Source organism: Notamacropus eugenii, chromosome 2, assembly GCF_028372415.1.
Source record: "Notamacropus eugenii isolate mMacEug1 chromosome 2, mMacEug1.pri_v2, whole genome shotgun sequence".
Lineage (NCBI taxonomy): Eukaryota > Metazoa > Chordata > Mammalia > Diprotodontia > Macropodidae > Notamacropus > Notamacropus eugenii.
Window position 1 is genome coordinate 50,358,130 of NC_092873.1, and position 24,034 is coordinate 50,382,163.

The following is a 24,034-nucleotide window of genomic DNA, read 5'->3' on the forward strand; positions in this document are numbered from 1 at the left end:
TGCCCAAGGTTGGGGGTGGTCTGGGTATAGAGATAAGTCTGTCTGTCCAAGCGTGACATGATGAAACTCTTATTTCCTCATTGAACACCTGTTCTTCACAGGCTATGTAAACTGTGAGCCCACTGCCATGATTGTCTTTGGTCTAAGAGGGTCGGCCACATGACCATCCTTTTATTAATAATATGTTGATCTTATTAATAAAATGATTATGTCTCTCAAGCCTTTTTAATCATCACCAATAGGAACTGGGCCATCAATGAGGTCCAGCAAAAATGAGAGGGAGAGGCCCAGCTGGTAGGAGGAGCAGCAGGAAAAAGCAGTCATCTGAAAATCCAAGAAGAAGAGATTCTCCAGGAGAAAGGGATCTTCAGCAATTTCAAAAGCTGCAAGGAGATCTAAGAAGGATGAGGGTTTAGAAAAGGGTATTGGATTTGGCCATTAAAAGACCTTAGAACAGTTTGACATTTAGCAGTCCTGGAACAAGATTAAAGAAACGAAAGAATGGGGGTTACCCAGGGATGTTTTACAAGTATAACAAGGTTATCAGATTGTTTTATACTCAACCTGGTACTTGACTCATTTCCATATTTAATGTTATCACTTTGAGCTCTAGGGTAATCCAGGGATACTTTTGCATATTTCTTCACTAATTAATAAAATTTCAACATATCTCTCAATTAACTAAGCTCAGAGCTCCCACTTTAGTTAATTAATTAGGATTTATTTAATAAAATGGAGAAACCTCCTTTCCCAATAGTGGTTCCTCATTTCTCTCTCAATATACACATATTTATATATGTGCATATATGTAGATTAACCTAATACCAAATTTACTGGCTATACAATTTATTGTATAATCAGTTATAACACAAAGGCATGAACAATTACTTGTGACATTTTAGCTATGAGAGTAATCACACCCAGAGTCACTTTTAACCACCATGTAATTGCAGATAATTTCTTACTTCTGGAAACACAGCTCCACCATTCAGTTTACTCAGAAATATGAAATAAAGTCTCTCCTTGGGAATTTTTTTATCTTCTTTGCAAGATAAATGTTTTAAAAGTTCAGTCATAAAGAAAAGCCAGCTTCATTTTCTTTAGCTTCTCACCAATTATGACAGGAAAACAGCCTCTTAAATTCTCTCAATTTCAAAGGTCTCTTCAAATTGAGAATTAAAAATGTCATTTCCACAGTATTCCACTTGGCTCTTAAAGAAATAGTTAACAGTATCTTAGTATCTGTGATACTATAGTGAAACAGATAATATATGTGTACACAATGGCAGAAGGGAATGGCCATTAGACTAGGCTAGTGAGATATTAAAGTGGCAAACCATGAAAACAAGGTTGGGTATGGAGGCAACTGAAGAGAAAGAAAGGAAAATGGATTCGGAGAGTAAGGATAGGACAAGTAACCAAAAGGGCAGCTAGGTGATGCCATAGTGCAAAGAGCACTGGGCTTGGAATAAGGAAGACTCATTCATGAGTTCAAATCTAGCTTCAGACACTAGCTGTGTGACCCTGGGCAAGTCACTTAACCCTGTTTGCCTCAGTTTCCTCATCTGTAAAAATGAGCTGGAGAAGAAAATAGCAAAGCACTTCAATATCTTTGCCAAGAAAACCCCAAATTAAGTTGGGAAGATTTGGACGTGACTTAAAAAAACAACCAAACAGCCACAAAAAGTAACCAAAGGTCACAAGGGCCAAACATAGGTTCAATGTGCAGTGAGAGAATGGGAGAGAAAGAAGGTTGTGGTTGGTTAATGGATTTGTTCAGAATTTTGGAAGCAGTTTATTCTAAGAGATGTTAAGATTTAAAATTTGAATGAACTCAGATAGAATTGAACTAAGATAAAGGAGGAATCCCCTGGACTTGTAGACATCAAGGAACTGTGTGTTAGGCTTGTTAGAGGAGCCTTCATAATTAGTTGTTTGTTTTTTTTTAAAGAAAAACTCTCATTTTTAATGTCTTTTTTAAAGTATCACCTTCATTTCCAAATAGTTCCCTTCCTCATTCCCTACTCAACGAGTCATCCCTTGTAAGAAAGATTAAAAAGAGAAAAGAGTAAGAAAGAAAAAAGAGAAAAAGAAATGATTTCAGCAAAACTGAATATACCACATCCAATAGCATATGCAGTATCCTACACCCATAGTTCCTGCTTCTGCAGGGAAGGAAGAGAGAAACTTTCCCCAACCTTTCTCCAGAGACAAGCTTTCTCATTGTAATTAAAAATGACTCTATTTCTTTATTTTTATAGGGGGAAGGGTTCTTTCTGTTTACATTGCTGCAATCATCGTGTATGTTGTTTTTATGGTTCCACTTATATCATTCCTCATTGGTTCATAGACTCATCTATGAATTCTTCATGTTTGTCATTTTTTCCAATGCAGTAATATTCTAATATATTTGTATGCCACAATTTGTCCATTCCTCAATTAATGGCCTTCCATGTGGTTTCCAATTCTTTGCTATTCTAAAAAAGTGTTGATAAGAATATTTGGGTGTGTATGGGACCTTTTGTTCTTCTTTTGGCCTCCTTGGGATATGTAGCATTAAACTGTTAATCAGCTGAAGAAATGGGTAGTCATATCTATTCAAGGTAGCATTATTGACATGGTGAAAAGCTTTCAGAAAGCCAAGCTAGTCACATTTCCCTCCAAAAATAAATAAATAACAAGAGAAATTCCAATGGGAAGCAGGATGACATAGTGGATAGTGAACTCGTTTCAGAGTCAAAAAAAAGTCTTGGGTTCAAGTCTTGACTTGTACACATACTGGCAGTGTGACCTTGGGCATGTCCCTTAAGCTGGTAGTCCACTTAGCCCCCAAGCAACAATTCAAGCCTGGTAGTTTTAGAGAGTACAGAGATGCATTGATAGGAGTTTCCTTACAAAGGAACTCCATGAACTGATGAAATCATAAGTGCAGTAAAAAAAACCAAAAAACAAACAAGAGACTCTGAAAAGACAAAACCAGCTTAAACACACACACATACATCATAAAACTTGTCAAAACAAAAGTCAATAAGAGTGCCAAAAAATGAGGAAGCTATGAAAACAATGTATCAGAAACCATGCCAAAGGACAAAGATACAATGTAGGAGAGAACATCCTGAGAAATATCCTTAAGTGGATCAAATGAGGCAAGAATTGGGAAAGATCATGGCAAAGGGGGTGAGTAGGGGACTGGTCTAGGAGTCAATATGACCTGGATTTGAATCTTGTCTCTGACATGAACTAAACTTGTGATCTTGGGTGAGCTCAGTTAACTTTGGAGTGTCCCTGGGCAATTCTGTAAGACTGTGAGATGCTCAGAGGCAGATAGGTGGCTGGAGCAGCTGGGTGATGTCGTGGATAAAGTCTGGAAGACTATAGACCTGAGTTCAAATTTGGCCTTGGACTTTTAGTAGCTCGGTAACCCTGGGCAAGTCACTTCACTCTGTTGATTTTAACTTCTTCAGCTGTCAAAGGAGCTAGAGAAGAAAATGGCAAATCACTCTAGTATCTTTGCTAAGAAAATCCCAAATACAGTCACAAAGAGTCAGACAGGAGTAAAAACAACTGAACCACAAAAATGAATTGCTCATCTGAATATCAGCCCAGACCTGATGAAATCTCAGGGCCCCTACACTGATGAAATCATCCATCAGATTAGATACTGAAAGACATCAGAGAGTTGAGACAAAGACAGAGAGAGACACTGAGACAGAAAGAGATATAGATAGATAAATAGATAGATAGATAGATAGATAGATAGATAGATAGAGGCGTTTTAAAAATTTTAAATGTCACAGGAACAAATAAAAGAGCTCGTAGAATATTTTTTAAATTATAGGGAAAATCAATGCTGAAATATGGGAAATGTTTCTTAAAATGATGAATATGAAGAATATAATTAGAAAATCTGATAGGATTAAGAGAAGCCACTAACCACAGACTTATATGTAGTAGGAAACAAAATAGAAATCAGAGTAAACCAGGGTGGGAAAAACAAGCTTAGAAAACAACAGCTCCTGAGGATTGGAAACCATGTTGATACAAATGATAAAACTAGGTCAAAACACAGTCCAACCTCAAGCTTATTGACATACTGGAAAATCTAGAAAAAGAGAATGGTTCACTTATTTTGGCATAATTAGCAGGGGTGGACACAGAAAGGTCAAAAGGTCAAGGCATTCCAGTGTAGAAGACTACTACTAGGTAGGTATAATTATACGGTCAAGACTTTGAAAGGAGGCTAGTGAGGCCAGAATAGGCCAACAGATTGGGATAATAGGAATGGAGGGGGGTCTGTGTTAGCATGAAAGATAAGTTTAAGGGGGGGTGAGACAGAAGGAGAGATGAAAGGATAGGAGAGAATGATCAGGGAAAGAGTTTCAAAGCTTAGGTTCAAGGAGGTGGAACCTCTTTGGGTGATGGTGTGTTTTGTGAGTGACAGAAATAGGGAGAAGATTCCGGTCATGGATAGTTGGTGAACTGGTTGGCCAAAATATTCCTGGAATCTACAGAATGAATAATGAAGTCCTCATATAGGAGGGCAGAGACTGGTATGAAGAAAAAGATGCTGCATTTGATATTAAATTCCTTAAAGAAAGAGGTAAAATCCCAGAGTTTAAGAGCTGATTCCACCAAAGATTTGGATAAGGGAGTTGAAACGTATGGAGTAGTTGAAGTTGAAGAGGTGGCAGAATCATGGCAGTAAAGGAAAGATGTGGGAGTTTGGTGATGAGTAATGCTCCCTCCTCTTCCTTGTTTAGACTGGCACTGGAAGGAGAAGTGAAGGAGATGGTAGGAGAGATACCCCTAGTTCTGGAGACAGTGGCAATGGACAAGAAATTTTCTGAAGAAAGCTGGGTTTCTAAGAATGTCTTGTAGACTTGCTGCTGAAAGGAGTATCTGAGGTCATTTAGTTCAACTCTTTCACTTTGCAGAGGAGGAAACTGAGGCCCAGAAAGGCGGAGTGATTTCCCCAAGGTCTAATAGATAATATTTAACACAGCCAAGATCTGAACCCAGGTTTTCTTGCTTCAGATCCAGCACTCTTTCTACCATACTGCCCCCTGACCAGTGACCATCATATCTCTATTTCCTCTTCAATGACAAGCTTCTGGGAAAAGCATTCTCCACCTGATGCTTCTGTTTTCTCACTACCTACTCTCTCCTGCTCCACCCAACACTCCCAGTCACCAATAACCTCCTAATCATCAAATCTAATGATATTTTTCTGTCATAATCCTTGATCAGCTCTTCCAAAGGAGGGCCCTCCATCAACTGTTCCCACTGGGCTGAGACTGACACTTCTAAGCTAGTGCAGCTCACTTAAGGTTAACAGTGTGAGCGAGACTCATACCTCCAAGTGAGACTGGACAGTGTTACAACCAGGGATTTCACAGGGGAGGCCAGGCATGCTAGTCTTTAGGTCATGGAAGTTCTAATAGAAAGGAGGACAAGATGGTAGCTAGCACATGTGTGGTGAGGGCTGCCCCCCACACATAGCATGTGAATGTCATTGTGTGTCTCAAAGGAAGGTAGAGTAGACATCCCTAGCCTCTTCTCTATCTGCCCTTCTTTAAGGGAAACTTTAATTCTTTGTAGGAGGGGGAAGCAAGAGATAAGGATCATAAATTTGGCCACTCTGCTCTCTCAGAGAGAGGGGGTACCAGGCTAGAATAATATCTATTTGCTCCCTTAAAATATAAGTGTAGAGGATGTGGTCTTCAAGCTAATGTCTGATCATTGTTTCATTCATGGGGAAACGGAGGACCTCAAGCTTAAGATCCAAGGTTTCACCCCTTTTCCACCAAATACCAGTTCCACATTGAACACACATAGCAATTCTCAAGGAATCCATTAATCCAAAGTGAACAGCAAAACAAAACAAAAAGAAATCAGAAACAAGAGAAAGTATACATGGTAGAATATATATCAGACAATACACACTGAAGGCGCTCTTCTATTGGGAGTAAAGTGACTCAACCAAGTTCAACCAAGAGTCCTAGAGCTCACCCAAAGGGAAATTGCCTAAAGTCTCTAGTGTAGTAAATTGAGGATGGGGACGTGATGGAGACTGCCAGCTCCTCTCATATCAACTTCTTTCTAGAGTCTTGTCTGAGTGACCTGAAGTGAGGTTGGCATCATCCATCTTCTCTCTGGAACTGGAAACCAGAAGCACCCAAAGCTTGAGGAGACTCAAGTGACTCCCAGAGCTAACAGTCCTAAAGAAACTGGAAGAGATGCTTGAAGATGAAGAGGAGAGATCCCTCACTTGACAACTCCACCCCGACTTTCACACAGGTGCAAAGCATTGATCTCTACCAATGAGGAAAGAGTCCCATTCCAATGGACCTTGGACCTTAGGTTACATTCATTTTAGACTTAAAAAGTGCTTTACAAATATTATCCCATTTGATCCTCACAGCTCTGGGAGGTAGGTCTATTATCCCCACTTTACAGAAAATGAAACTGAGGCTGAAGGAAGTTAAAGGACTTCCTCAGTGTCACATGGCTAGAAGAGTCTGAGACCATATTTGAGCTCAGGTCTTCCTGACTTCAAAGTCAGACAGTTCATGATGGTCTAGGATTCATGCATCAATCCTTCGTGCCAGCTGACTCAACTCTAAGAAGTTGAGGTGTTTTGGAGTGAGAGGAGGGGTCTTTCTCCTGTGGTTCTGATTCTTTTCCCACTCCCGAAGTCACTGGCAGAGAGACTGGAAGTCTTTCTGTTCTGTCCAAATATGGAAGGTTCCAGGGAGTAGGCAGGGCAGAAAGGAAGACCAGGACCAAAAAAATCCCAGAGGTTTTACCAAACTATCACACCTCCTAATAGGTTTCTCCACTCCCCTGCTCTAATCCAACTTTTGTACCAATCTTAGAGAGTCATTTTTACTTGTAGATCTGGTCAAATCTGGTGTTTGAGTAGTTTCCCCTACTCAAACACCAAGCAGAGATGCTTTCATGTCCACCAAGATATCCAAAGCCTTTCACAAGGAAGCCATATGACCTTTCCTGCCCCCTCCTACATTATTTCCCTCTATGGCCTCTCATCAGTTGTCTTGGCCAATTCTTTGCTCCCCAAACACACCCTGAAATCTTCTGCCTCCATGAATTTGCTCAAGCTGCTTCCTCTGCCTAGAACACTTTTCCTTTCCCTTTGCCTTTTGCTACCCAGTCTATTGCAATAGCTTTTGAAACCTCAAGGCTTCCAAAAAGGAAGCAAACCACTCAGTAAGGCTAAAGGAATAGATACGTATACATATACATATATACACACATGCACATGTATATACACACATATATGTATATACACATATATTTACACACACACACATACATACACGGAGTAGGAAAGAATTTGAAAGGTGGTCCCGTGAAGAGGCCTCACCCTGGCTTTGGCTTACATAGCCACAACTCTCCTAATCACTGGGAGATCAGAGTGCATTTAGGGTTAGACCTGGAATAGAACTTAGAGGCCAGAGGCCCAATTCTCTCATTTTACAGAGACTGGAAGTGATAAGCGATTAGAGCTGTGAAGATGGAAGGGACCTTAAAGGCCATCATGTCAATATCCTTATTTTACAAATAAGGGCCTGGAAACCAGAAAGAGTTGTGAACTGAATATAAACTTTGAAATCTGTAACCTTATCCATAATCCTTGAGAACTGGAACTATTATATCCAGTCAGCTGTGGATAGAGCGCCACCATTCCTATACCCAGGAAGACCTGAGTTCAAATTTGGCCTCAGATACTTACTAATTGTATGACCCTGGGCAAGGTATTCAATCTTCATTTGCCTCCCTTTCCTCATCTATAAAAATTTTGCATATGGATCATAATCTCACCTACCTCCCAAAGCTGTTGTGAGGATCAAATGAGATAATTGTAAAGTACTTAGCACAGTTCCTGGCACATAGTTAGCTCTATATAAATGTTAGCCATTAGTATTTTATTATTTTTGTATTCCTAGCACAGTGAGGCCTTAATTAATACTTGCTGATTGATTGATCAAGGTTAATGATAATATTAATTAATGATCAAATTTATCAATCAGTTAATTTAATCAGTTAATGATAAAGCTGGGATTTGATTATAAATCCTGCTTCTAAATATCACCGGTGCTTATTTCACTGTACCGCAGACATAGCTGGGATTTCTCTGCAGACCTCTCTTCCTCCTCAGTCCAACCTGGCCCCAAAGGTAGGGAGCTGACATTTCCAACACTGAGGTAGTGGGCCTATATCACACCTATACTAGGGACAGCCTCCACCCTTGTGCTACCCTAGTGGCAATGAAACTGAAACAGTCTGTACATTTCATTCAAAGTTTTGATTTGTTTCCTGCCTCTGATGTCACAGGCAGGGAGGGGCTGGGTACTGGCCAAGGGATGACTCCAGAGCCTACAGCAGGGGGCTGGGAGCTTAAAGAGCAGATTCAATTCCAGATATGGAGTGTTCTGGTAACAGGGCAGGTCAGAGGTGCCAGCCAGCAGGAGGGTGTGTGTTTCCATCAGGCAGCCTTCTTCAAGAAAGGCTAGATCTTGGTTTGTACTGCTGCATTACTTATTCCTTATATCTTGATTCAAATGCTCCCTCCTATAAAAAGCCCTTCCCTGATTCTCCTTTCTAACCCCCATCCCCACCCCCAAGCTTTCTCATTGGATGTCACATTGTACTTTATTTTGAACTGTATCATACACTTTCCATATATATAGACACATGTGTTGGTGTCTTAATCAGTCAAAAACAAATTTATTAAGCACTACACTAGAAATACTAAAATAAATGTGAAGAGCTCTTTTCTCAGGGTCCTTAACATTCTATGGGAAAAACACATCTAATCCCCCTGTTAGACTATAAGGTGGGGACATGAAGAGGTCTTGGCAATCATTTGGACCTGGGAATCAGATGGTGAGGGATCCAGGATGACTCCTAGGGTAGGAGCCTGAGGGCATGGGAGGAGGGTGATGCTCTTAAAGAGAGGTGGGGGGAAGGACATAGAGTTTGGGGGAAAGTTTTGGATATGTTGAGTTTAAGGTATCTACTGGGCATCTAGCTTGAGATGCCTGAAAAGCCAGTGGAGATTCGAGATTGGAGGTCAGCAGAGACTGGGGCAGGAAAGGTAGATTTGAGAATCCTTAGAGTAGAGATGTAAACCTCAGGAGACTTGCTAAACTAGGTTAAGGTAGATAACAGGCCCCAAACCTGTAGGTCAGTTAGAGGAATGTCTATCCCAAGCGCGAGAGGACCTCTCAGCAGAATGGGTGGATGAGAACAATGTGCACCAACATTGAAGATGCCCCCAGCTCATCCACTGCCTCTGGGGTCATCTCCAGTCACCTTGACTTTTGTCTTGTCACTGGGCTTTCATGAGGAGAGAATGAGGATGGTGACTTGGTGAAGCTCTGCCTCACTTAAAGTTCAATGCATGTGGGAGTCAAGACATCACCCTGTAAATGGAAAATGAAAGACAAACAAGAAGCTGCCTGAGGGCAGGGATGTCTTATGTAAACTTTGTATTTCCTCAGCCAGCACACCAAGGGCTTTAAAATGTTTGTTGAATGAATGAAAGAAGGCTGTTGAATGGGAAACAAGTCAGTCAACTAGCATTTATTATAGAAATATAAAAGACAGGGGCAGTTAGGTGGTGTGATGGATAGAATACCAGTCCTCGAGTCAGGAGAACCTGAGTTCAAATCTTGTCTCAGATATTTACTCGCTGTGTGACCCTGGGCAAGTCACTTCTTTGCCTGTTTCCTCATTTGAAAAAGGAAATGGCAAACCACTTTAGTATCTCTGCCAAAAAAAATGCAAATAGGGTCACAAAGATTTGGACATGACTGAAAAAACGACTGACCCATAAAAAGTTTGCCCCTTTGCAAGCAGCATTTCCTGGTCCTCCTTAATCTCAGTCCTTTTCCTCTGAGACTATACCCAATTGATACTGTATCTACCTTATTCCTACAGTTATTTTTATGTATGCTCCATTAGACTGGAAGATCCTTGAGGGACAGGACTTTCTTTGTCTCCCCACCCCAAATATTCACCCTCACTATCTGTGCCCAACATGTGATAGAACAATCCAAGCTGGTATTGGTCTGATCAGCCACAGTTCCACACACTGAAATTTCACTTTATCACCATAATGTCATTTTGGTCCTGTTGGAGAAGAAGGACAACAACCAACCAACCAACAGGAGAAAGAATGCTTACTTGATTGGAATCTCAGTTCTGTTTTTTATTAGCTATCTGATCTTCGGTAAATCCCAACTTTTTAGCTTGGTTTGGTCATCTGTAAAAAGAAGTTAATACTTGCAAAGGACCGTTGTTGGGAATATATTTTTTTGTTAGTTTTATCTTGTAGCTATGTTACATTGTAATATTTTCTTTAGTCAGGGTACTCCCTTCGTTGGAGCACTTTCCATCAAAGCAATTTGTCAACCCATCTGTAATTTAGGGTTAAAAGCACTCCAGGAGTGGAAACGTCCTACCAAGGCAGAAGGCTAATTTCTTTATAATTCTGTGTGTGGAGAGTTGCCTGGGGGCACAGAGAGACTGAACGCTGTGTCAGACGGTGTTAGAGGCAGGAGAATGGCTCTCAACCCACTGCTGTTTGGCTACATTATGACAATATACTATATACAATACGCTATACACGATATTCTGTAGATTATGGGTTTGCAGTTTCTTGAACTGAATAGGAATTTGCATGCGGTATGCAAAATAGTTGGAAGCCCCAAACCTGGAGGCCATTAAACAAATGCATAAATGAATGAACGTATAATTTTTAAAACATATAATTTAATATATTTTATATGTTTATAAATCTAAAAATATCCATATCCATCCACCTCCCACTACTCTAATGCCTGGAGGCATGGAGATGATCCTGGATTCCTGGAATAGGGGTGCCTAACGGAACTCCGGCCCGTTTAGGGTTGTAGGTAGGATTTTCTGGGAGGAAGAACCTCGAGGAGTCTGGGGAAGGGCTCTGGGGGATGGGCTGAGAGGCTGCTCCGCGGAGCCCACGGGCACCCAGAGGTCTCTGCACAGATTTGGGGAGGGGCGTCGGTGAACTTTTAAAAGTATTTTGCTGTTTATTTTGACAACCGCATTTAAATACTTTTTCTCTAGGTTTCTCTCGCCTTCGTACGCACTCGAAGTAGTTATACCAACAGTAGGATTCTGAGAACCCTGGAGTTCCAGCAGCTCAGGGAGGTTTTCAGGCGTGGGCCCTCCGAACAAAGTCAGCACCGCCTCCCACCTCGGGGCTCGGAACCCGGGGAGGGGCGGGGAGCAGCAGAAGCTCCAGGGCTGGCCTGAGGCTGCCTCCCAGCAGGTGGGTCCTCGTGCTTCTTTCCCCGCCCCCACTCAGAGGCACGTGCCAGACGCCTGGCTTGTGCACAAGCTCCTCCCCCTCCCGTCTTCCTCTCCCCAGGGGGCTCTGGGCTTTGCTCCGAGGACCAGGGGGGAGAGAGCAGGTGGGGGGGCGGAGTTTCCCGGGAGGGCCGCGCAGGCGCGCTGGGCCGGGCGCGAGCCCCGCGGGGCGCGCGCAGGAGGAGGGCGCGGAGGCGGAGGCAGAGGGGGGCGGGGAGGGCGGGGGCGGTGCCGGTGACGCGACTGTGGCAGCGGCGGGCGGGCGGTGGCGGCGCGTGTGGCGCGCGCTTCTCCGAGTCCTGGGAGCAGAGCCCCGGCCCCCGCCGCTCCCGCCGCCGCCATGTCGGGCCGGTCCGTCCGGGCCGAGACCCGCAGCCGGGCCAAAGACGACATCAAAAAGGTGATGGCCGCCATCGAGAAAGTGCGGAAATGGTGAGGAGCTGTCAAGGGGGAGAAAGGGGTGATGTATGTCGGGTGAGGGGGCCCGGTGCGCGGCCACAGCCGAGCCGGAGCGGGGTGGGTTAAGGGGTGGGAGCCGGCCGGCCGGCCGGCGCCGGGGGCGGGGGGCGGGGGGAAAGGGGAGGAAGGCGGAGCCATCTGCTGCTGCGCCTGCGCTGAGGAAAAGGACGCGCCGGCCTCAGCCAATCAGCGCGCTGCCGGTGTCCGGAGCCGCCCTCGCACGTGACTCTGGGCCCGCCCTCCCGGAGCCGGTGATTATTCTGACCGGAGCTGCTTGGGAAGCAGGTGCGTTCTGCGGAGGCTCCGGCTCTACTCTCTCCCAGGGCCGCGAGCCTCAGAGGCGGCCACGTCCGAAACTTTCCGGCAGATCTGCGTTCAAGGGCTGTGGACTGACCCACCTCGTGGCCCGCTCTGGCCTCCGGGGTGCCCTCCTCTTAACTCCGGTTATCCACGGCTTTCAGCTCCTGTGAAGTTAGACTATGTTAGGGCCCCTTTTAGGCTTCATCCCATCCTCGTAGGATGTTCTCCATAACCGGAATCAATCCTTCAAAACTCAATCACGAGGCGTTTTTCTGACGGCCTTTCCTGATCTCCCCACTTCTACCTAGCAGCCAGTGTCTGCCTACTGTTACTTTGTAACAATTACAATTACATTGTAACTTCCTTGAGAACAGGAGTTTCATGAAATCTTTGTATCCTTAGGGCTCAGTATTGCGGCTTAATTTTTGTTTCTAGCAAGACTTCAAATGCTTACAGCCTGCTAGATATTATGTTAAGCAGTGAAAAGACCCCCTCTCCCCCACCCCCACAAAAGTCCCTGACTTCAAGTTTATATTCTTTTGGAGAGAACATATAAGTACAAAATTAAATACAAAGTATCTACACAGTGACTTTCTCATGGAGGGTGTTAATAACTGATACAAGTAATATACAAAGGAACTTTCTCTTCACCTGGCTCCTGAAGGAATTGTACTATATGGCCTCTTTCTGCTTCAGTTCTAGGGTCCTTAGAAAAGCTTTTTGTAGGCGGTGTCACTTGCGTAGAGATTTGAAGTCTTTTCATTTGAAAATGTGGAAGCTGAGACTCAGGAAAACAGTATGAAACAGTGGAAAGAAGAAATCAGAGGACTCTACCTCAACTCCTGGCATTACCACTGTCTAGCTGTGTGACTTTGGGCAAGTAGAGGAAGTGTCTGGGCTTTGGATTCCTCATCAGTAAAATAAGAGGATTGGATTAATCGACCTGTCCTTTGTAGCCCTAGACTTGTGAAGGAGCAGCTCATGTTGGCACCTCTAAGCAGGGTCCTGTCTGAGCTCCAAACTTATTGTCCTGTGATTCTAAGCCACGTGCACATTCTACTGTGCCATGTTGATTCATGGTACTTACTATGTATCTCTCCTGAACTCTTCCTTGCACCCATCCAGTTCTTTGTGGATATCTTGATTTGGGAAATTTCTGAGAATAATCAATCAGTCTATTTCTTTTTATATCTTATTCCTGCTCAGAGATCTTGGACAGAGACTTAAATCATCTTATTACTGCTTAGAATCAAATAAGATTTTATTTTTTTTTCTATTCTTTTCTGAAGTATCTCTCATTGTGAAGTTGAGGGAAGTAACAGGTCAGCAAAAAGAAACTTTCTGTTATCCTCATGCCATCATCTCCTAACTTGTATTCTAAAAATATGTTAAAGGTGCTGGTGTTTGGAGCTACAAAGAGCCTCCTTTTGGCTTATCTTGATCTAGTTAGAGAACCTGGAGTCCTGAGACTTAATTATTTTCCTGACTTTACTAAGGATTTAATGAGTGACCATTAAGGTCACTTTCGTCTCATTGTTTCTCTCTTTTCTGATTGTAGGTTCCCTTCCCTACCAGCTCTCTTTTTCTCTTTTAAGAATGAGTTAACAAATGAGTTGTTTGTGATTCTTTGAACTCTTTGAGGTCAAGAAGTTATAAAGTCATAATTTTCAAACTAACTTAACAATCTTAACTTCATCCTAAAAAGGCCATCTCCCATCCCATCTAGCTAGTGGAGCCATGGTTTTCTTTTCTTTCTCTTTTTTGAACTATGTAGACATTTCTCTCATACATGAGACATGTAAATAAAATGTTGATATTTTGTTTCTTCTGTCCTGGGCAGTGAGTTTTGCTGCTTTTGGTTATATAATTGGGCAAAATAAGGGAAGAACTATACAGATCTTACCTTTTAGAACAGAAATTCTCCAACTAATTGAAAAACTCTTTCAAAATTTAATGAACTTAGGGGATCATAGCTCTAGAGTTGGGAGGGACCTTAGAGGCCATCTAGTCCACGCCTCTAGTTTTACAGATAATATAACTGGGGCCCAGAGTCTGGAGAAGGAAACTGGCCCAGGCCAAGATAGTAAGTATTAAAGGTAGGATTTGAATGCAAGTTTGCCTGACTCCAACACAACACTTAACTGTAGAATAAACATTTAGTCCAACTTGTGCTGGAGAAGACTCTCTCCAATATCCAAGAAGTGATTGCCTAGCCTCTGCTTGAAGACTTCTAGGAGAAGAGAATATATAGTGCCAGGCACTTTACAAGTGCTTTACAAGAATTGTTTTATTTATTTTATTTTATCCTGCCAACAACCCTGGAAAGTAGGTGCTGTTACTATTTCTGTTTTACAGTTGAGAAAACAGAGCTTAAATGTAAGTGTCTGAGGCCAGATTAGAGTTCAGTTCTTTCTAACTTCAAGCCCAGCACCCTGTGCATTGTGGTGCCCCCTGACTGCTGCTCATCTCCAACCTGCACTGCCCTAACTGATATCATGCTTAAATTTGCAAGTTGCACACTTTGTTCTTAGCCTCTCCTCCTCAGGACAGTCCTTCAGAAACCTGGAGACAGATGCCATGTCCTTAAAGTCTTCTCTGTGCTCAGCATCCCCAGGGTCCCCCATGGTTTAGATACTGACCAGTGTTCTTAGCCTGTAGCTCCAGGTGAAGTCTGGGGAGGGCAGTGGGGCCTCTTTGTTCCTGGAAACAGTCAGAGTCCCTCCTACTCCCCCAGATCCTTTTCAGAATGGCTGCCTGCCCCAGCCCTCAATCAGTTTCCTTCATTTAAATTAGTCATCATCCTAACTCACATGCATAGGACACTTTATGGTTTATAAAATACTTTTCTCACAACCCTCCAGAGAGGTGAAAAGCATCTGTTAATCACCCAGAGAGTGTGAGTATTTTCTTCCCTTTACAGAATAGACAGTAAGTCAAGATGACCTAACTGGTTACATAGCCAGTCATTTCATAAAGCACTTTGGGGAGCCAGGAAGGCTGGGGAAGATTTGGAAATCACCAGCCCTTCCTTCCCTCCTGCCTCCTGCACTGGTTGGAGACCAGAAGTGTTTTCTCCTGGTAAAACCAGTCAGTTACTCATCTCTGGGTACTGAGCACTCCTCCTGCCCACAGACTTGCATGTGCCCCCTCCAAAGTGGGAGGAAGGGACCTGGTTCTTGGTGTCTTAATTACAGTACAGATGCACACCTGTGGGAAAGAAGGGCTGCCCTAGAGCATTTTGGTTTGTTCTTTCCCAGCAACTGCATAAGAAAATGAAAATTTGTATCTTGCTTTGGGTGGGGAGAGGGAGGGGGAGGGAGAAAAGTATCCCAGTACTCCTTGAGTCTGGAAAGGTGTTTCTACTTGCTGCATTCTAGGAGCAGAAGAAAAGATTCTGTACAAGTTGCATTTCAGTAGAAACAGCCTCATGTTGGGAATGGGGCCAGATGTAGTTAGACAAAAAACTCTCCCAAGCTGAGAAGCCTTTTGACCAATATTTGTTTAGCAGAATTGCATTCCTAGCAGGGGGAGCTGCCTGGTAACAGCTCGGAGAAGAGAAAGAGGGAATTCTCTGACTTGCTTGGTCACCTCTAACCAGTGTCTTCCTTTTAGGGAGAAGAAATGGGTAACTGTGGGGGACACATCCCTTAGGATATTTAAATGGGTGCCAGTAGCCGACAGCAAAGAGGTGAGTGAGTGGGAGGGCTACAAGCACAGTTCAGTTTTCCTGCCTTCTAGTATCTGTGTGCAGATTAGTCCTTATCCTAACCACTTAGGTGGAACAGTTTGGGATAGGCTAATATTATAGTCAGTGAAGACATTTCTCCCTGTGGGTCTCCCACACAAGTAGCCTCTAGCCTGCTTAGAGAGGGGATGGGCATGGGCATGACCCTGGGGAATGAACTTTCTTGAGGTGGGGCTCCTGGGGCCAGCTCTTCCTGCTTGGAGCCTCACTTGAGTCCTTCTTGCCCTTTGGCTGGGGCTAAGTTGGTATCCCCTGGTGGAAGGTCACTTCCTTTTTTCCTGAAGCTGGGGGACACTTCTTTGTTTCTTGCTTATCTACATCTGGGCCAGGTAGAAGAACTTGTTGATTATCTCCAATTTCTCTGTCTCTGTCTTGTTTGTACGCAGTTGTTTGCATCATTAGATTGTGTCCTCCTGGAAAGCAGAAACTGTGTTTTGTCTTTCCTTGTATCCCTGACACTTAGCATACAGTTCCTGGCACATGGTAGGTGCTTAATAAATGTTTATTGACTGATTCTTGACTGAGGAGAGATCTCGGGCAAAATCGGAAAGTAAGCAGGTGGAATAGAAGGACATGAACGTTCTGTTCTGCTGTTGCTGGTCTTTAACCTCCCCCAGAAGCCCCAAGCCTTATTCCAGGTGACAGCAACAGACTTTGTGAACCTTACAGGAACACCTCCTCCTGCCCAACTCTGACCTTGGGGTTTCTTTTTCCAGAAGGAGAAATCAAAATCGAACAATTCAGCTGCCCGAGAACCTAATGGTTTTCCCTCTGATGCCTCTGCCAACTCTTCTCTCCTCCTTGAATTCCAAGGTAAGTTTTAGTTGCCTTTAGCCAAGGGCCCACATTCTGTTCTTGGCTTTTAGTACAGAGTGGCCAAAGCCGGGACGTCATCATGGTATTCGTGTTCTTGTGCCCAGGGGGTAGAATTCCAGTTCTGACCATACAGGAACTGCTTAGTGGGGAGAATGGGAGATGGACAAGAAATGCTAGTGCAGGTCTGTTTGGCAATGGTCTTTGTATGCTCAAACTTAATGCTGGGAGGATGTGAAGCCACTGGGCCTGGTCACTGTGATTTCAGTAACAGGCAAAGGACCTGAGTATGTTTGGCCTGGGGAGAGCAGAAATAGATAGATTTTAGCTTCATGTGAATGTGGAATCTTCTCTGCTCATTTTCAAGATGGTTCAAATCTCACCTTTAGCTGGAGACCCTTCCCTTCTCAGATTAACTTCAGTCTCCTCTGCTAGTATCCAGATGACCTAGTTACATGGAGCTGGTTTTTCCTTTCTTTGTGTGCCAGTCCTTATCACAGTGCTTACCCATGATGAGTCCTCCTAAATGGTTACTGACCGACTGACCATTAGAAGCCCACATACCAAGACTTCTCTTAGTAATCTACATTCTGAATTGATACAGTAACCAGGTCTTGCTTGGATAGTCTTAGTCTCCCTGAAATTGTGGACCTAATCAAGTTAGAGGGTGTACCTGATTCCCCAAAATAGGCAGTCTGGTAATTAGATCAGAGGTCTCGGTTCACCACACTCCAGGGGAGGTGTCCCTTTGGTTTACTGTTAAGTAGACCTGGAGGGGAAGACTGTTCTTTTCCTAGGATGTGTGCCAGACTGGAGCTTCAATCTTTCTTCATTTAGTAATTGTATAACTTTTTGTTCTTTGGGGCTTGGGAAAGTTCATCTTTTATTTTGTGATTACCATAGAATTTAAGTTGAAAGTTGCTTGAGAATGAGGCCTTTTTCATTTGATTGGAGGAAATCTTTTAGTCACAAACCTTTCTCCAGTTCAGTGGTTGTATATATTCACCAAAATGCTGAGTGTAGATTGTTCTAGCCCCCAAGGAAGAACTCTCTAAAAACCTGGGCTCTTCAGTAGTGGAACAGGCTGCTTTATGAGACAGAGATGAAGAACCATCCAGCTGTCAGATGCCTTAGAGGTCAGTCCTGCCAGAGGTGGGAGACTGGGTTCTGTTGTCTGCAAAGTCCCTTAAGAGCCTGTACTTGGGTGACATTTGATAAAAATAGTAGGTCCACAGCCAGGAGGGATGAGATGGATATTCTCATTCTGACAGTGACCTTCTTACTAAAGCATAAATAGCTCACAGATGTAAAGATTACATATCCATTTAGTGTCTACACTGGCACCAAAAGAAGAAATGTTTGCGTTAGTAAAATGGCAAACCTGATCACACCCTTTAGGGCTTCGAGGTATCCAGGATAGATCAAGTCCCTGTGGCCTCCTCCAGTTCCCAGGATGAAGCTGAGCCCTTGGGCCTGACTCAGAGCTGCTTCTACGTGTCTGGCCTCCTCCCCCCTCCCTGCTTGCCCCTTATGCTCCTTCCTTGATTGAACTTGGCTTTCAGATGAGAACAGCAACCAGAGCTCTGTGTCTGATGTCTATCAGCTCAAAGTGGATAGTAGCACCAACTCAAGCCCTAGCCCTCAGCAGAGTGAGTCACTGAGCCCAGCGCACACCTCAGATTTCCGAACAGATGATTCCCAACCACCCACATTAGGCCAGGAGATCCTGGAGGGTAAGTGCCCAAAAAGCAAAGGCTTGGATCACCCAGCATGCACTGGGAAGAAGGCTTGTAGAGGGGTGGGGAGACAAGATGGTGTGGATGGACTGCCTGGCTAGCAGCTTGACTCACCAGGCCAACTGTTGGACAGAGGGAGACAGTAAACATGTCAGCATGTAATTATTTTGCACTTATGTCACAATTAACGACACAGATTTAAATTTGAATGTCAGTATGAACATGAGATGAGAAATAGAAAGCGCTATGTCTGGAGAACAAAGGCGGCCCTCCGAGGTGAGGAGAGAGGACCAGGGAAGATGGTCGAGCCTGGAAGGGACCACATAGTTAGAGCCCCGAGGCCCAGCAAAGTTATATGACTTGTCTAGGGTCACGCAGCTAGTGTCTAAGACAAGATTTTAATCATTCTTCCTGACTCCCAGCTCCCTGCTGCCTCAAGGGTAGGCTGTGCCAGGCAGTGAAGGTCCTGGGGGGCTTGGCTTGGGAGTCAGAAACAACCAAATGTATTGGAAAACAGCAGGTAATTCAGTTTGCTTGGAAAGTCCCTGGAGGGGAATATTGGGAGGTGAGGTTGGAAAGGCCATGATTTGGAGAGGTCAGCTTCCTCAGCAAGATACTGTGATAAGGGTCACCTTGTTCCCTTTTCAGAACCATCCCTGCCTGCTTCTGAAGTGGCTGATGAACCTCCCACCCTCACCAAGGAAGAACCAGTCCCACTAGAGACACAGGTAAGGAAAGTCATGGGAAAAAACTGTCTAAAGGACAGTTGCTTTTTGGTATGGGGAATGGCGATGCTGAAGGTGGGGGGAAGAAAGTTTGTGGAGGATGTGCCTCAAGGCCAGTGAGGACTGGTGGCTAGGCTGTGTGCTAGAAGCAGGGTGAGGCCTCGCTGGAGGCCGAGCCCAGCTCAGGTGGCAGGAGCCCCAGACTGACACTCTGGCGAGGCTCCTCTAATTGGCCACTCTGGCTTCTCCTTAGGCTGCAGAGGATGAGGAGGACTCAGGGGCCCCACCACTGAAGCGTTTCTGTGTGGAGCAGTCTGCTGTGCTGCAGACGGCGTCAGAAAGCTAGCGACACCTGGGGTCCCTGTCTGCTTGGCCCCTAGCCTCTATTTATTGAATTCTGGTCCTGGCTATGCTGTGTGGCTGGGGTGAAGGCAAGCATTGGGGTAAAGAGACTGCAGGTCTCAGCCCCCTGAGCTGAAAGGCTACAGTGAGAAAGGTGGCCAGAGGACTTGGGGTCATGGCGTCATCTTTCCGTCCCTGGTACTTGTTTGCTTGCTCCTAGGAAGAGGGTTGCTTCTCCCCCTATGCTTTCCTTAGGGGACTCAAGCTGTAAGTGGGTGGCCCCACTCTGGGCTCTCAGAAGTCCTCCAGGGCATGCAGGCTTCCAGGTGGAGCTCATACCCCTTGGGTGTCAGGCCCTACCCCTGCTTTTTTGAGAGCCAAGCCTGGAGCATCAGCTGTCAGCTCTAGTTGTGTGGCCTGTGCTCCTTGGGTTGAGCTGCTGCTAGGCCAATGAGTGCCCTGTAGAGAGAAAGCACTTAGGTAGGGATCTTAGTGACCCCTATTGGAAGCCATGGACAAAGCCCATAGGCTCTTGTGCTCTCCCGGCAAAGGCAAGAGGGAGCCCCTCAGCCTCAGGCAGGAGTGTGGCTGGGGCTGGCACTGGAGAGGAGGGGGCAGGATTGGGTACCATGGCCTAATCTAGGCTTCTGGAGGGGCTTCTTCACCACCTGATTGAGCTTGAAGGCAGATCACATGGATTTCCATTTGCCTGAGTCCCGGCCTTTTCCTCAGTTGTCCGTCTCCCATTAAGCTCCCCCAGCTGCTTCTTTTCCCTGCCCCCCTCCCTTCTGGTGCGGCCCCTGCCCCCAGTCCTGGGTCAGCACTGCTGCTACAGCTTATGTCCCAGCAAGAGCCTGAGGTTCTAGGAGCACCAAGCCCAGTCCTCATCAGCTCACACTTTCTGGAAAGTTTCCTTTTCTTTGAAATCTGCATGTTGAATCGAACTTTGTGATATTATTTTTTGTTTCAAAAAAAAGTTTAAGAAAATTAAAATGGGTGACTATGAGTGAAGACATATTTTAGCACTGAATAGAATATTTTTAAAATTAAACTATTTGAAATAGACTTTGTTGTTGTGTGAGTGCTTTGCTTCTCTGATGAAGGGCTTAGCTCCAAGGCCCGGAGCCCTGACACTCCTAGAAAAGGTGGCTGGAAGATTCTTCACAGAATCAGATTTGAATAGAAGGAACGTCAAGCCACCAGTGCAACTTCCCCCTTGGGAAATGAGGAAACTGAGATCCCCAGAGGTTAAGTGACTTGTCTGAGGTCACACAAGTATGGAGGCATCTGGGAGATTTGAACCCAGGCCCTTTCAACTATACCATGGTGAGAGAGAGATAGGGTACTTGCTAAGGGCCAAGTAGTGGGTTCTGGAGGGGTTGAGATTGTGAGAGATTAAATAGTGAGGGGGCTTTTGATCCACCTACACTGAACACAAGGGGGGCTAACTTTCCAGTCTCCTATGCCATGGGATTGAAGAGCTGCTGCAGTGGTCCATGCATCTTACTGCAATTGCTTAATCCTTTTTGTCACCCCTTTAATGTTTCCCACATGGAGACAAGGAGGCTATCTTAGCATAACTGGGACTAAGTAAAATAGTAGAATTTAGAGCTAGAAGGGACCTTGGAGATAGCTTAGTTCATCCCCTATCATTTTGTAGGTGAAGAAACTGGTTCAGAGTGGAGGCTAAGGGACTTATCCAAGGTCATATGAGCTTCTCTGACACAGACAGGACTTTGAACCTGGGTCTTTTGACTCTAAATTCAAACATTCTTCCACTGTGCTACATGAATCCTTCCTTCCCCACTGCCCAACTTGATTCTCACCAGTTCATCCATTTCTTTATAATTACAAATTTGTGTTATTTTAAAACTAAAGTTACTTCTGATAAACATTTTTCTACTTTCCATCTTTTTGGGGAAGAGAATGAGAATTTCTCTTCAGAAGAGGCAGCTGGTCTCTTGGGAGCCACACTTCTCCACGGATGACATTTTAGAAAGCCAAGCTTGGACCACTGCTCAGACCACCAAAAAAAGGCCACTGGAGTACTGGACAATGACAAAGCTTTTATTAAGTGCTATGTGCAAATCATTGTTCTGAGTGCTGGGGAGGAGGAGGCTGGTCCAGCTCTTTGGAGCTCTCATTCTAATGGGGGAGAAAATACTTCAGTTGCAAGTCAGATGGAGAGGTCCTATAGTCCTTAGGGTACCCTTTTAATGTTTGGATAGGATATTCGTTTCTGCTATGGAACTATTGATAATGCCAAGTACTTTGGTGATGGGAAACTTTGTGTCCTGCATCTTCAGTAGCTGGGACAAAGTGCTTGCTGCAGTCTCTGCCAGATGGCATCTGGGTAGAAGGAAGTTGTTTACTCAGACATGGCCCTGGGGGGTTGGGCAGGAAGCAGGATTTGGACTGTTAGGGAGGTGCTACCCCTGCCAAGGCTTCTTTGGCTGACCTGCCTATTCATGGCAGTTGGTATGCAGTTGGTTTGTACAGAAGATGGACCCCTTCTCCATAGTGGTTCCTCCCCTGCAAAATGGCTGTGGGGTTGGGTGAGAAGCCGGCCAGTGTTTCTGGCAGCTACTGGTATTGCCAGGGCCTTTAGGTTCAGGGCTCTAGGCTCTGTCCTTGGGATGGGAGGGGAGATAGAGGTGGTGGTGGTGGTTGAACTTGCCTGGCACAAGCTGTCTCCTGAATCAGGGCATCTTTCAGATTCTAAGAGAGTGGCTTGTTTGACCACAGATTGGAGAAGAAAATGTCAAGGCCTCGTAGTGCAATCAAAGTAGGTGAAGGACTAACCTCCACCTCCAAAAAGTCCCTGGACGAATCCTTGCCTTAGGACATCCCAAGAAGTCATGCAAATGCTAAAGGAAGTATAAAAAGCAGCTTTGGTGGGAGCTGGATCAGTATTGAGCTATGAGCAAGCACACAGAAGTACTTGAATACTCTGGGTAGCTGAGGTGTCCTTGTGTTTGTCAGTCAAGTCCGACTCTCCATGACCCCATTTTAGGTTTTCTTGGCAAAGATCGTGGAGTGGTTTGCCATTTCTTTCTCCAGGTCATTTTGCAGATGCAGAACTGAGGCAAACAGGGTCAAATGACTTGTCTACAGTCACATAGCTAGTGCCTAAAGCTGGCTTTAAATGTACAGAGTTCTCTACTCCATGCCCAGCGCTTTGTCTACTGCAGCGCCACCTAGCTGCCCCACTTAGAACTGGAAGGGATCTTAACCTTTAGTCCCCCTACCTTAGTCGACAGATGAGGAAACTGAGGCCCAAGGGGATCAAGCGATTTGCCCAAAGTCACAAAGGCAGTATCGGTGGCAAAACCTGGATTCCCAAGTTATCCTTTCACTCCAATCCCAACCCTCCTTCCACTGCACCATCAAAAGTTGGCTTTCATCATCTTTTCCATGGGCAAAGTGAAGGAGCAGGTCTGGGAGATAAGAAGGAACCACCAAGTAGGAGAGAAATACCTTTGAAGTAGTCTTATTCTATGTAGGTGGCCATCTGTGCATGGCTGAATACCTGGCAAATAACACAAAATATGCCCCTGGGGAAAATGCTAGGGAACACTGAAGAGTAGACGTGGGGGTCCAAGAAAGCAAAATCAAATTATATATAGCTAGTAAATAATAAATAATAATAAAATTAGACTTTCCCTGGCCAAATTCCTACTTTGGAAAGTGATACTAATTCATCACATACTTATTGAGTATTATATGTGCAAGACACTTTTGGATAACAAGCTATACTAGTTGGATTCATTCCAAAAGCATTTAAGGTATTCTAGGGGCATGGTGGATAGAACCCTGGGCCTGGAGTTAGACCCGAATTCAAAAAATCAACTTCAGACACTAGATGTATGATCTTTGGGCAAGTCACTTAACCTGCCTGCCTCAGTTTCTTCATCTGTGAAATGGAGAAAATAATAGCATTTACCTCCCAGGGTTATTGTGGGGATCAAATAAAACTCTTAGCACAGTGCTTGGCACATGGTAAGCATATATAAACGTTAGCTATTGCTTATTATTGTCAGCATTATACAAAGAAAGTACCCTGACTTTGTGGTAGATATAGTCTAATGGGTATGATCAGGGAACACAAATTTTTATATAGTTTTTTTCAGTTGTGTCTAACTCTTTGTGACCCTATTTGGGGTTTTCTTGACAAAAATCCTGGAGTGTTTTGCCAGTTCCTTCTCCAGCTCATTTGACAGATGACACTGAGGCAAACAAGATTAAGTGTGTGTGTTCGTCCTGTTGCCGAAGAAGACCATGCCATCAGAGAAATGATGTCATGACTTGCACTTGACTTTGCGTTTTTGAGTGAGGGAGGGCTGTGCAGGTCACCAGCCTCACTTCTCCTCCAGAGCCATCTGAATCCAGTGACCAGATATTAATCAGGATGACTGGAGATGACCGAGGTTGAGGCAGTTGGGGTTAAGTCACTTGCTCAGGCTCACACAGCTGGTAAGTGTCTTAAGACAGGATTTAAACTCAGGTCTTCCTGACTCCAGGCCCAGTGCTATATCCACTGT

The 24,034-nt window shown here is 44.6% G+C and overlaps 1 protein-coding gene and 1 long non-coding RNA gene across 2 annotated transcripts; both read left to right on the top strand.

Moving 5' to 3' along the window:
• The first annotated feature begins 3,089 nt into the window (after positions 1 to 3,089).
• LOC140523469 (uncharacterized) lies at positions 3,090 to 11,546 on the top strand. The gene is made up of 3 exons (XR_011973407.1): positions 3,090 to 3,177; positions 6,104 to 6,297; positions 11,131 to 11,546. It is a non-coding gene; the product is annotated as an uncharacterized lncRNA (long non-coding RNA).
• Positions 11,547 to 11,594: 48 nt separating this feature from the next.
• BCL7B (BAF chromatin remodeling complex subunit BCL7B) lies at positions 11,595 to 20,558 on the top strand. The gene is made up of 6 exons (XM_072640225.1): positions 11,595 to 11,805; positions 15,745 to 15,820; positions 16,594 to 16,690; positions 18,253 to 18,423; positions 19,075 to 19,154; positions 19,405 to 20,558. Exons 1-6 carry the CDS (start codon positions 11,714 to 11,716, stop codon positions 19,495 to 19,497), a joined length of 609 nt encoding a protein of 202 aa, XP_072496326.1. The 5' UTR covers positions 11,595 to 11,713; the 3' UTR covers positions 19,498 to 20,558.
• The last annotated feature ends 3,476 nt before the right edge of the window (positions 20,559 to 24,034 follow it).